The sequence below is a fragment of the Pogona vitticeps genome, chromosome 3 (assembly GCF_051106095.1).
Source record: "Pogona vitticeps strain Pit_001003342236 chromosome 3, PviZW2.1, whole genome shotgun sequence".
Classification (NCBI taxonomy): Eukaryota; Metazoa; Chordata; class Lepidosauria; order Squamata; family Agamidae; genus Pogona; species Pogona vitticeps.
Window position 1 is genome coordinate 109,099,086 of NC_135785.1, and position 12,209 is coordinate 109,111,294.

Here is a 12,209-nt window from a genome sequence, read left to right on the forward strand (position 1 = left end):
TGAAACTGATTGCATCATCAGTACTCTAGTTCAAACCAAAATTGTCCTACAATGAAACTGTCACAAATGAATTGGATCAACCACATGTGCCGCAGGCACAAGCAGAGGAATCACTGTAAAATACAGAGCACTGCAAAGCAGCCCTTAATAAGGGAGCTCCGGGATGGAAGCAGCAGGAAACGAGGACCAAATATGAGATGGATTGCCTCCCTAAAGGAAGCCACAGGTGTGAGTTTGCAAAAGCTGAGCAGAGCTGTTGAGGACATGACATTTTGGAGATCACTTATTCATAGAGTTGCTATAAGTTGATGCTATAAGTTGATGGCACACAACAACATAGGGTTGCTATAAGTTGATGGCACACAAAAACAAAGGGGACACTAATTTTCCATTTAACCAGGGGTGGGCAAAGGGTAGCTCATGGACTATATGCACCCATGGGGCACTTTTGCCACTTCCGAGGGTCCCCAAGAGCTCCCTATAAAACCCCAAACTTTTCAAAAGCCCCAGGAGTACTAGTGGTTTTCATACTCTGTGGGCCTTGAGACTCCTCATGGCCCCACATCCCTCCCAGAATTAAGCAAAACTGAAGGTGCCCAATCAAGCATTTCCTGATTTTTTTTCTTAATAGCTCTAGATGGCCATTTTTCAGGTCCCGTGGGGCCTGCAAGGGGGGGGGAGGCACAAATATGCCCCCCTGAATTCTGTGAGCATGCCCACCTCTACCCTAGAAGCATCATGAATCCTTTCTTCTTAAATGAACCTCCAAACATCATCTTTTCAATGAACAGAAACATTTGACTTACCATAATATGTTCATTTCTTGTAGTGAGAGGAAAACATCCTCAAACAGATGGTTATCCCTCCTGCTTGCTTCTGATTGGCAGGAGTTGAATAACCAATCAGAGCTCTCCAGTGATCTCTCAAGAGGATGAGGCAACCCTGAAGAGATAGTTTCTTGTCCAACTGCCATTTAGCTTTAGAGACAGACTAGGAAGTTAGAAGCCAGAAAGATAGAAACTTCCCTTAGGGAAAAATGGACCACAATCTAAATGCAAAAAAAAGGGTGGAACCGGATGTCCTCCTCTCCCTACAGGAAATGAACATAAGATGTGAAGTCCAAATATTTTTCCTATAGTCGGAGGACATCCTGAATAGACCGGATTTGCCAAAGCCAAAGTCTGAGTGAGGGATTAAGTGAGGAGAATCTATACCCCAAAACCCCACCACTGTCAACTACTGCAAACTCTGCATCTGGAGGCAGTTTCTGCTGGGGGGTGGGGAAAGACAGTTGCTGACAAAAATAGGTTTTGACTACCCTTCAACTCTCTTCAAAAGGTGCGGAATGCCACAGAAGTGATTGTTTTCCTGTTTGAAAGAGCAACTATCCCCGTTCCCCCAGCTAGTCTCAAACCAGATTAGCAGTAATATTCTGCACTGCATGCCTTTGGTTTGGAGAAGACGAACGATAGGCTTGGTGCCTGGCATCTGAGAGTGCTGGACCCTTAAGTGCTTGTCCAAACAGACTAATAGGAACAAAAGTGGAATGGGCAAAGCGGGTGAAAGCAAATCCAACACCCTTTGTCTCACACTGTGTGATAAATACCTAACACGCTGCCTCGTATATTCTGATGATCAATCTACACCTGGAAATCAGGAGTGGTAGAATTACCTCATACATCTTATAGTGTGCTGAGCTCCAAGCAATAGGAGGAACCAAGCTGTGGTCCTGGTGAGAAATGGCTCCCTGCATCAAAAGGTCTGTCTAGGAAGGAAAGAAGGAGCTGAGACAGAAGTGACAAGTCTCCGAATTTCTGAAAACCTTGGTCTTCTTGGCCAAAGCTGAGGTACTAGAACTGCTTGGTAATGTGTGAAGAACATGGTCAAATTGTTGTATTGTGAGGGCCCTGAACATGCTGGCTATCACAGAGGCCAGCTTGAGACCTACCCAATAGAAGAACAAGGTTGCCTCCTTGAGAAGAGATAGGGGTGTGGACCCATCCTGCTTCGTAAAGTAGAACTGGCTGTGTCATCGTCTGTTCTTAGTGCTAGTTCATAAGCAGCAGGGAGAAATGGCTTAAAGCCATGGTTCCCAACCTCGAGTTTTCAGGTGTTCTTAGACTAAAACTCCCAGAAGCCTTCACCGCTAGCTATGCTCACCAGGATTTCTGGGAGTTGTAGTACAAGAACATTTGGAGTCCCAAAGTAAGCTGCCAGAAGCTCCTGTCACCTGATACTGTGTAAGGCCTATGATGAGAACCAGGTCTCCTGCATTGTGCGATCCAGTCTGATACCCCTCTTTGGTTAAACCAGCATCCAAAGTTACCAGTATCCTGCTCCTAATTACAAAGGGGGACACCTTTGTTGAGAATGATCTTGATCACAGTGCTATCAGACCTGATGGAAACATGTTTTTAAATAGAGATTACAATTGGTTGTTGTGGGTTTTTCGGGCTCTTTGGCTGTGTTCTGAAAGTTGTCCTTCCTAACGTTTTGCCAGTCTCTGTGGCCAGCGTCTTCAGAGGACAACAACCATTAGATCCGGGCCGTGAAAGCCTTCGCGAATACAGAGATTACAATTGACTAAAATGCATGGAGTACAATTCAGGCAGTTTACACTGTGCTCAGTCTGTAAGACTGTCATCTGTGATCAAAAGACCCTCTGGGAAGCCTGCCAATGGAGAAGGACTGACCACACCCTGAAGACAAGTGTGCCACCAATACCATCAGTACTTTCAAAAGTAACCAAGAGACAGAAGCCAGACCAATCAGTAAGACTATGAACTGAAAATAGCTTTTGTCCAAGCAAAAATGAAATGATTGTTTGTATCAAATCTGGATAGCTACATGAAGGCGTGCTTTTGTAACATATGTTAGTTTAAAAAATATGGCCAAGGTGAAGGTCTTTGAAACTGGTGACAGTGGAAATGTGCTCCTGTGGTTCTCTACAAAGCTCATGAAATAGCCTTCACTGACATTTTGAAACACCTATTGATCTGTAGCCAACCTCTTCCACTCTGGGAGAAACTAGAAGAGATGTTTTCCCTCTTGCAGCTGGACTGGAATTTAAACCTGGATCAGGGAGGATGGAAGTTACCAGAATTCCTGGGTCTACAAAGTCCACTGGAGGGACAAAAAGGAAGAGAAGAGAGATTTGGGTTGCTGTTGCTACTCACCCCCCTGAGATTCCGTGTCTGCTAAACACCCTCTGTAACAGAAGGAGGCCATGAGCTGTTGAAATTCTTGAGGTGACTCAGTACCATCCTGGTGGATTTCTCAAATGGAACTTACCAGAAAATAACCTTTCCCAGCTGCCTTCTTCCCTTGGCTCAAATTGGCTGGATCTGAAGTAAAAGCGACCTTGGGTGAGCAAGATTCACTGGAGAGCCCCAGACTAGGTGCCTTTCTCCCTGCCTTAGAAATAGTCTGGAGGAAATTCGTGATCTTTAGCAGAGATATGAAAAATTGAACAAAAAAGCAATATTTTTTTTTCTTTTGAGGAAGTGAGTTGAGAAGCTAAGACAGTGTTTCCTCTTCCTTTTGGAGAACTCTGATTGGTTAATTAGTCCCTGCATATTAGAAGCAAGAGGAAAAGACAACCCATCTGTTTAGGATACCCTCCTCCACAACAAGAAAATTCCATTAACAGGCTTGCTTCTAAAACCACCACCCCCTTCACCTTCCTTCAGTTTTCTTAGGAAAAGTCAAATGAGCTACATGTTCTGTTATGAGTGAAGGTTTGATACCATAGGCAAAAAGGCTTAAAATAATAGAGCCATCAAGCAAGAGGAAAGGTTTCCTGTTTATTGTGTGTCCTGTGAATATGAGTCTATGCTCAGATCTCATTCCTATCACCAGAAGCTGGAACTTCATATGTAGGTGAAGCAAGAGAAATAACAGAGTTAGAGTGTGATTTCCTATGCTGTGAGTAAAACTTCCGCATGATGCTTTCTTTCTTAACCTTCATCAGGTCTAGGGACATAATTTGAAAAAAAGGAAAGGAAAAGAAACAAAAGGAAAGGGAGGGAGGGAGGGAGGGAGGGAAAGAAAGAAAGAAAGAAAAGGCACAATGCTGTGTCAAATATGAGGAAAGCTGCAAATTTGCTCAGCTTGTATAAATTATGCAAGGTGCAAGATTCGGCTTTTTTGTTCTAGAATTTAGATCACTTGGAAACACAATCCTGAAATAAAAATCATTTCAATAAATGTTAACAAAACTTTGTATAGGAACAAGGAAAATGAAAAAGACTGTTTTGCGTAGCTCAATTAAACATGCATTTTTCTTTTTTCAGAAAAATTTAAATTATATATATTGAAAATAAAGCATGTGACAGTTGGCAGGCAAAGTCTGTTTTTCTTGAAACCGGGTACTTTTCTGTAAACATAAGCTTTTTTCTTGAAAGCCAAGTGTATTTCTAACATATGTTTTAATGTATATATCCTTGCTGCTCCAAAAATCTGGAACCAATTGAAAACTTCAGCTATAAATATTCTCGTATGGCATTCTACCAGCAAAAGAAAATTAGTCTAATGGGAATTGTTAAAACTGTCCAGAGTTGGCCAGAATAGCTTAATTCCTGGTGAATAAGTGTTATGTAAAAGAAAAGAAAACCATCTCATTGTTATTGTGCCACCCACCCATGTGAGCCAGGAAATGCACAGCTTTTCATGGATGAATGTGTAATGTTCAAGAACAGGTTGGGTTATGAATTTTGAATCCTGCTTTACAGAAAAGGAGAAACCAAGGCTTGAAGCCAATACAAACCACAAAGCACTGATGATCCTCATTTCTCACTCATTTAAGGGACTGCACTGGAGCCACACCAGTGCTTAATGGACAGCACCCTGGCTTCTCCAAATGGCATGCTTTATGCAGCAGTTCTGTCATGGATACACTCTGTGTATTACACATTAAACCGAATATTAAGAACAGATAAACATTTTAAAATGGTCAAGAGTTCACTCCAGTGAGCCCTGTATAGCCCAACCTCTTGCCAAGAAGGAGGGGAAGTGCTTGTGGAATTGTCTGCCTTGCCTGCCAAAACAACTTATCTAGTTATGGGCAATTTGTACCCCAACTTAGGGGAAGAGGAGGTCCCATCTTCTGCCCTGCATAAGACCCCAAATGTCTTGGGCCAGCCCTGCTCTGCCCTTCACACTAATATGTTTTATTGTGCGCAGTTTCAGTGCAGATATCAGATCATTGCTGGCATAAAATACAAAACTGCTTTGAGAGAATTTAGGCTGCAATTCTAGCTACAGTTATTTATTACACAATAGGCCTTCTAACCACAGTGAAAATAACAAATTGCATGACTGTAGGACTGCCATGTTAGTGAATAAAAAAGTTTGCAGGAGTCTGAAATATAGCTCCGTTGCAAACTTAATCTGCATAAGGCATAAAAAGGTTATTTTAATGATCGTTTCAAAATAACCACTTTGAGGTTATTTCCTCCAAATGACCTAGCAGTTAAAATTCAATGAGTAAAATGATTTCAAGAAAGCCCAGAAAGCAATCCATGAAGGGCAGATCCCTTCAGAGGTTTATCTTCCAGCATATATTCTTCAGAGTTATAATCCCTCAGGAAACAGAGGTTACTGGGACAGAGAAATCTCTTATGATTTGATGTTCAGCTATCTAAGAAGAGGCACCAGCCACAGCCACATGTGATCAAGAAAACATGATTTCCTTTATTCTAAAGCTAATAAACCAACAAACAGGGAAAACACATGATGGCTGAAAATAAACGCTTATGAACAGAGATTGGTTGAATATCTTATTACATCCCTCAAAGGACAAAATAAAGAAATTTTGGCACTTTGAGAACTAATTCTTCCCGAGTCCCCTCTCTTTTTTTTCCTGTATCTCTCACCAGCTATTTTCACTGGATCTCTGAGTTCTAATGTTTTGATGCACTCTCCCCATACAATTCCTAAGTGGGAGATTTGGATATAATCTCTGCCATGTGAATATTAAAGGATTGAAGATATCAAGGCTTAGAAAGAACTTTGTGTGAGACACTCCCCCCCCCCAAAAAGCCACAGCCAGTTAGAGTAGCTAATATCAAGTTAGATGGACAGCTAAGCATGCTGTTTCATAGACAGCCACAACTGTAATAGGCTTGTGACCAGGGCAGCCTCCCCACTACTTCAGAATGAATGCATCCCCAATCCATAAACCACCCCTCTTTGCAACTGCACAGTGCAGCAATTATAGTAATGAAGGCTTTTGCCTACCTCACTGGTGAACAGATCAGATGTCTTGTACATGTGTTCTTGTTTGATGTCCAAAACTCTGGAACAAAGAGATGTTATGTGAGATCGCAACAGGTCTGCACAGTCTGTAATGTCTGCATAAATCAAGGATAAGCAGAGCATGGATCTCCAGATATTATTGGACAGTAACTCCTAGTATTCTGCAGCACTGGATTTGCTTGCTGAGGCTGATAGGTGTTGTAGTTCAGTACTTGGCCAACCCCAGTATAAACGAGATCAGCCTGTGCAAATAAATGGGGAGCCAGGGGTCGGGGCTGGACAAGAGTATTTTGAGAATGTCTGCATCACAACCCAAAGGTTGAAATTATTTTGCTCCTGTTGGCTGTCATCGGCCATCTCAGGGTTGGACCAGCCAGTCCTTGTCGGTCTTCTGCTCCTGAAAACCTAAGCCAGCAACATCCTTTCTGGTACCAAACTGTATGGTAAAAGCTACTTTTATTGGGGAACAGCTCATGCTGAGATGACCCGCTGCCACATTCTTCATTTGGAGGACCAAATCTTCTCTAGACAGGCTGCCATGGGAAAAGATAAAATCATAGTTGGGATGATGGGATATGACTCACTAGATAATGAACTTGTACCCTGCTGTTCACTCTAATTCCTAATTTGTTGTCCTGCCTTATTGTCTGTTTGCACTATACTCTGCATGCTACTGTTTTTATGAAATTCTTCAGTTTATGGTAAAACAGAAGCAACTGCCATTTTCTTGGTGGAATAGAGAGAGTCCTGATTCCACGTCAATACCCTGATGAGCATACAAGAGTTTGAAGGAAACTGTAACTAAGATACCATTGCTGGTCTATGAGAGGGTGGAAACACACAAAATCCACTGTTGCCCAACACCTTTATTGCAATCAATAAAAATGCCACAAAAGTATGCAAACTTTCAAGAATTCCCCACCCATTGAAATGAATGGGGGCTTGCTAGTTAGAAGGCACTAAAATTCTATTTATTTCAGTGGGTCTGCTCGACTTGAGACTACCTTTGGATGTATCTCTCTTTATAGTTTTATATACACTTGTGTTTGTGTATCAGATTGAGTTTTCTAGGACAGCTGACAGGGTTATGCATCCAATGAAATAAACAAACCCATTTTTGAATATCTGGGTACAACATTTCCCAGATACACAAAATATTAAATGAGAATCATAAGTGTCACAGATTGCTTTCTGAGCATTCTTCTCTCCCCAACTATATGGGGTTGTCATTCTAGACTACCTTGCTTCCTCCCGAGCCAAGATCTCCAGCAGCTTGGAAATATCTCGTGGACAATCAGAGATCAAGGTGGAGAATTTGCATACTCTGTTGTCAAGGGTGAGGGCACGATCTATGCACTGTCGCATCAGGGGGAGCTCCAGGTTACCACTGCACACAGCAACGGCCACTCTGAAAGAGCAAATTAATATCATGTGTAGATTTTCCTAGGTGGGAAACATACTCACCAGCATGTTTACTATGAGCATAGCCAACAATTAAAATGGAACCACCTTGAGTTTCTTACATAAGGGAAAAGGTGGTGGTAAATATACAACCAAATACAAATAAAAATTGTACAGCATGATGTTTGCCATCAACTATAGTTGTCTTCCTCTGCATACGACATACACCAGATTAGGGTTTTTTTTTTCATGTATAAAAACACAAGAAGAGACACGTTGGATTGGATCAAAAGTCTATCTTGTCAAGCACTTTTCCCAGAGTGGCCAATCAGTTGCCCATGCCTAGCTCACAGGTAGGATGTGGATGCAAATGCATCTTCCTGCTCATGTCCCCTTGCATTGCTCTTGTCATGACAAGCAGTCACAAATAGATCCCTCCTCAATGAATTTGTCCTGTCCTCTTTTAAAGCCATCTGATGTCTGGTGTTATAAGAAAGCAATAAAAAAGATGGTTCATTTTCACTTTTTGTACATGTGTATTTTTATATACCTTAGATCATGTTTCTTCTTGCTCCCATTTTTTTCCTAACCTAAACAGACCCACATCATAACATTTCTTGACAGAGGAGTTACTTCAGCCCCTTGCTCCATCTGGTTGCTTTTTTCTGCCCCCTTTCCAGCTCTAGAATATCCTTTCACAGTTGAAGTGACCATTAAGGTACACAATATTTCACATGTGGTCACAGCACAGATTTGCCTCAGGACATTAAGAAACTGGCAGAAATTATTTTATTCTTCTTCATGGCCTCTGTGAATCACACATTGGGTTCTCCTCAAGCCTGTGCAAAACTGCTTGGAAATGTCTACAGCCTAGACACAAAAAACCTCTGCCTCTATTCGCTACTGTGCATGCCCTTCCCCACAATTATCCATCAGTTCCCTCTTTACTGCTGCCTTTTCTAGTTATGCCCAACAGAGAATCTGCCTTTCTTACAGCAAGCTACCCTTTGGGGTAACATTTTTTGTTTTTCTTAGGAAGTCTAAAAACCTCTGCCAGACAATTTTTTTCTTGAAACCCATTTGGTGTAACTGGGATTTAATGATCATTTTTGTCAAAATCTTATCTAATTGATTTTTTTAAGCCCTCTGCATGGGAAGAGCAAACATTTAGGGCTCAGGGAAAAACCACAGGGCACTTTAAACCTACACAGTGGTTCTTATCAGAATTTAAGCCCCACGTACTTACTTGGAAATGAGAAGGAACACAAAGTTACATATTTAAAATAGCATGTGGTTTAGCCCTGAATGACAAGACAAATAATTGTCTCTGTTTCTATGCACAGTCCTTTGCAAGTCCCTTCAGGGTTTATGTACCTTTTGCCCTTCAACTCTGGCAACTTCCCAGCAACCACAGCTGCGAGTCCAATGGCCCCTTCGGCATCAACAGTGGCACGCTCATACTCCAGCAACCTCAGCATGGAAACCAGGATGTCCTCTTCTCTAAACAACAAGAGAAAGAGGGTCAAACAGGGCTGCTTCACACATAGAAGAGTCTTCCTTGATTTCTCACATGATTATTCAAAATAATTGGCTAGGATATGAGTTGAAAATAGTTACTCTGTGTCCTTCAAAAAAAAGGTCAAAAAGGTATCTAGCCCAGCAGTGTCCAGACTTTTCACCATCACATGTCTCTCTGCCTTTTCCATCAAACCCACCCCCATTAAGACAATAACAAAAAAAAAACATTCATAATTTAACTTTTTTAAAATACAACTTTTTCTAAATGTATTTTACATTAAAAACAGCACAAATAGGTTTTATTTGTTGTCAAACGTAAGTAAAAATGAAATCTACCTTAAGAGATAATAGAAGCGAAGCAAATTTTACATGAAGAATGCGACTGCATTTCTCAAGTCTCACCTCCCACCCCAATTAAATTTCTTTATGCCTCTCAAGTTTGGGAATCAATGATCTAATGTTGTAAACTTACATTGAATGGCTAATCCCAGCCAGAGCAGACCCACCGAATTAATTTCTGAACTGCAAAACATTCATATCAATCTTGTTGCTTCATTGGATCTACTTTAGTTGGGACCAGGAATCAGAGGCAAGACCATAAAGCTGAACTTGAGAACAAACTCATGAAGCTTCAGTGCAATTCATCTTGATGCCATTTTCCTCTGCCATTGCCACAACAGTCCTAACCCATTTGCCTGCAATGCCATTGTTCCATTATTGCCTGCATCATAGACCAGGTCTATGATGTCACAATACTATATGTGACATTCTGATATCACAAAGTATTGTAAACTAAATACTGTTGGTTGTCAGAGCCAATTGGATTGAGTACCATATGAAGCATTGGCCAAATGAAGCCAGTGGCTGGGGAAAAAAAGTGCCAAATAACATAACACGATCAATGTGGGATTTGGGTTTTTAAAAAAGTAATTTGTCCTGCTGGTCTCAAGTGCTCTAATTCCAAAACTGCTACTGAAATGGGAGGATATTCAGTGCCACCTTAACATGGTAGAGAAGTTCAGTGGAGTTCACTCTCCGGTAAGCTTTTCATAATACAGTATAAGCTTTATGTGGTGTGCTGACTGTTCCATTAGGCCAACTTAGGCAGCAGATTTGGGTTGTCATGACAGAGAATCAAGTGGTTTGTTATTTAATGTGTTCTTAAAGATTTACTGTTAGGAAGAGGGATTCCTGCTCATAGAATTTTTTGCCACATACTGAAATAACTTCCAGTATATTACGCACCTCAACTGGAGAAAGAAGGGGGAGACTTTTTGTTCTGTCCTTGGTAACAAAATCTCTTGTTCTGGCTCTGTTGCACAGCAATAACTAGGGCCTAAATTAAATGTTCAAGTAGAAGGAACTTGATTGAATCAATGAAATTTACTTAAGTATTGACTTATCTCATTCCCATTGATTCAATAGGTCTGATAATAACTACTAGCTCTATATGCAGGGTGATTAACATGACTCCTTCAATTTGCCCAAAATTAAACAAACATATGATGGTGAACATATCCATATATCCTGTGAATTTCACACAGCTATATATTATTCTGTCAATCATTGGATCTCATCCCATGTTCACTACATTGGGTCAATACAGGTTAGTTTGATTCCACTTGTTGTGACATATCCAGGGCTTATACAAGAACACCTGAGGACATAGCTAAACTAGAATAGTAAAAATAGAAGCGTTTAAGATTTAGGAGAGAAATATATTATCTTAATTTCTCTCCTGAAGCTCCCATACTCACTATGTAAGTGGCTTATCATGGGCTGCATTAAACTGTCCCCTAAGTTGAGTATGTGGTGGTCTGAGCTACTGAAAAATGACCTTAAAATCATCATCATGAATGCCAATTCCAACTTAAAATTTAGATTCAGGAAACCCAAATTTAAAGAACAAATTTCACAAGGGACACCACCAATCACAAATAGCATATGGAATAATCAAAGAGACAGATTTTTCTGTGTGTACACATAGAAGTAACCATTTTTAAAAAAGAAAGAAAATGGCTCCAGAACTGAATTTGCCATGTTCTCAGGAAATCTTTCCCTTTAAATGTTTGTGTGTGCCGAGGCTAGACCTCCAAAAAAGGGATGACAGAGGCCAGCCCTGCTGAAGGATAGTCCAGGCCCTGTGCCTGTTCGACATTATGACACTTCCTGCACTCTTCCCGTGAACCTTTAGCTTCTGACACAACCAAGATGCCTCATGTAAAAAAACCTGAAGTGTGAATTGGTTCTCTGAATCACCTGGAAATATCTGAAGGTCACATCATAACATTTCTAATAAAACAATGCATTTCCTGTACCTACCTCACAGTTACAACTTTATCAACAAATTTCCCAGTCAGCTGTAAAGAGTTGGTGCCAAAACAAGGTCCACTCACTTCTGTAGATTGAAATGTCACATAAAGAAATCAAGGAATTAGTACTAAGCTATTTTTTTTATCTCTGGATGTAAACAGAAATGTAAAAAGTAAATGCAGTAGTTCGCCATTTTGCAGTCCACAGTGTCACATAGTAAAGGACTTTTGGAAATGGTAGTAAAGTCTATGGTAGTAATTGATGGAACTGCCCTGTTGAAATGAAGAGCTGAACAGAGGAGGAAGGACTTAATGACTGTCATTGGCTGATCTGCTCATACTCTAGAAAGGAACTTAATAAAAGGTGGGTAGAAGAAGTAGAGGATTAAGAAGGGAAGATGTAGGAGCCTGTGGAATCAGTCGTCCAGGAAGAGCTGATTTTTTTAGACAAGAAGATTAGAAGAGGGAAAGGGAAATGCTGGAGAAGGAGAAATCTGGGAGACAGCACCAGTTACTTCAGGTACACAAGAGAGAGAGAGAGAGAGATGTGGCTAAGAGTTAAAATGTGAAGGATGATGAACTTCACATATTGGCTCGAAATAATAATCCAAATCACTATTGTACTTAATGGTTCAATTTTAATGAAAAGCATCGCTGACTTTTCATGACCCTTCTCATTGTTTTCTAGATCTAAAATATTCAAAGTCATTTTTCCTTCCTTCT

General features: G+C 40.8%; 1 protein-coding gene across 3 annotated transcripts in view; it reads right to left on the minus strand.

Moving 5' to 3' along the window:
* The window catches only part of LOC110083788 (L-threonine ammonia-lyase), a 64,801-nt gene that overhangs the window by 4,732 nt on the left and 47,860 nt on the right, over positions 1-12,209 (minus strand). For all 3 annotated transcript variants that reach the window (XM_072995038.2, XM_072995037.2, XM_072995035.2), the window contains 4 exons: positions 11,497-11,572; positions 9,031-9,156; positions 7,496-7,663; positions 6,238-6,295 (listed from right to left, as the gene is read on the minus strand). In XM_072995038.2, coding sequence (XP_072851139.2) covers positions 6,238-6,295; positions 7,496-7,663; positions 9,031-9,156; positions 11,497-11,572 — 428 coding nt within the window. The remainder of the gene's footprint in view (positions 1-6,237; positions 6,296-7,495; positions 7,664-9,030; positions 9,157-11,496; positions 11,573-12,209) is intronic.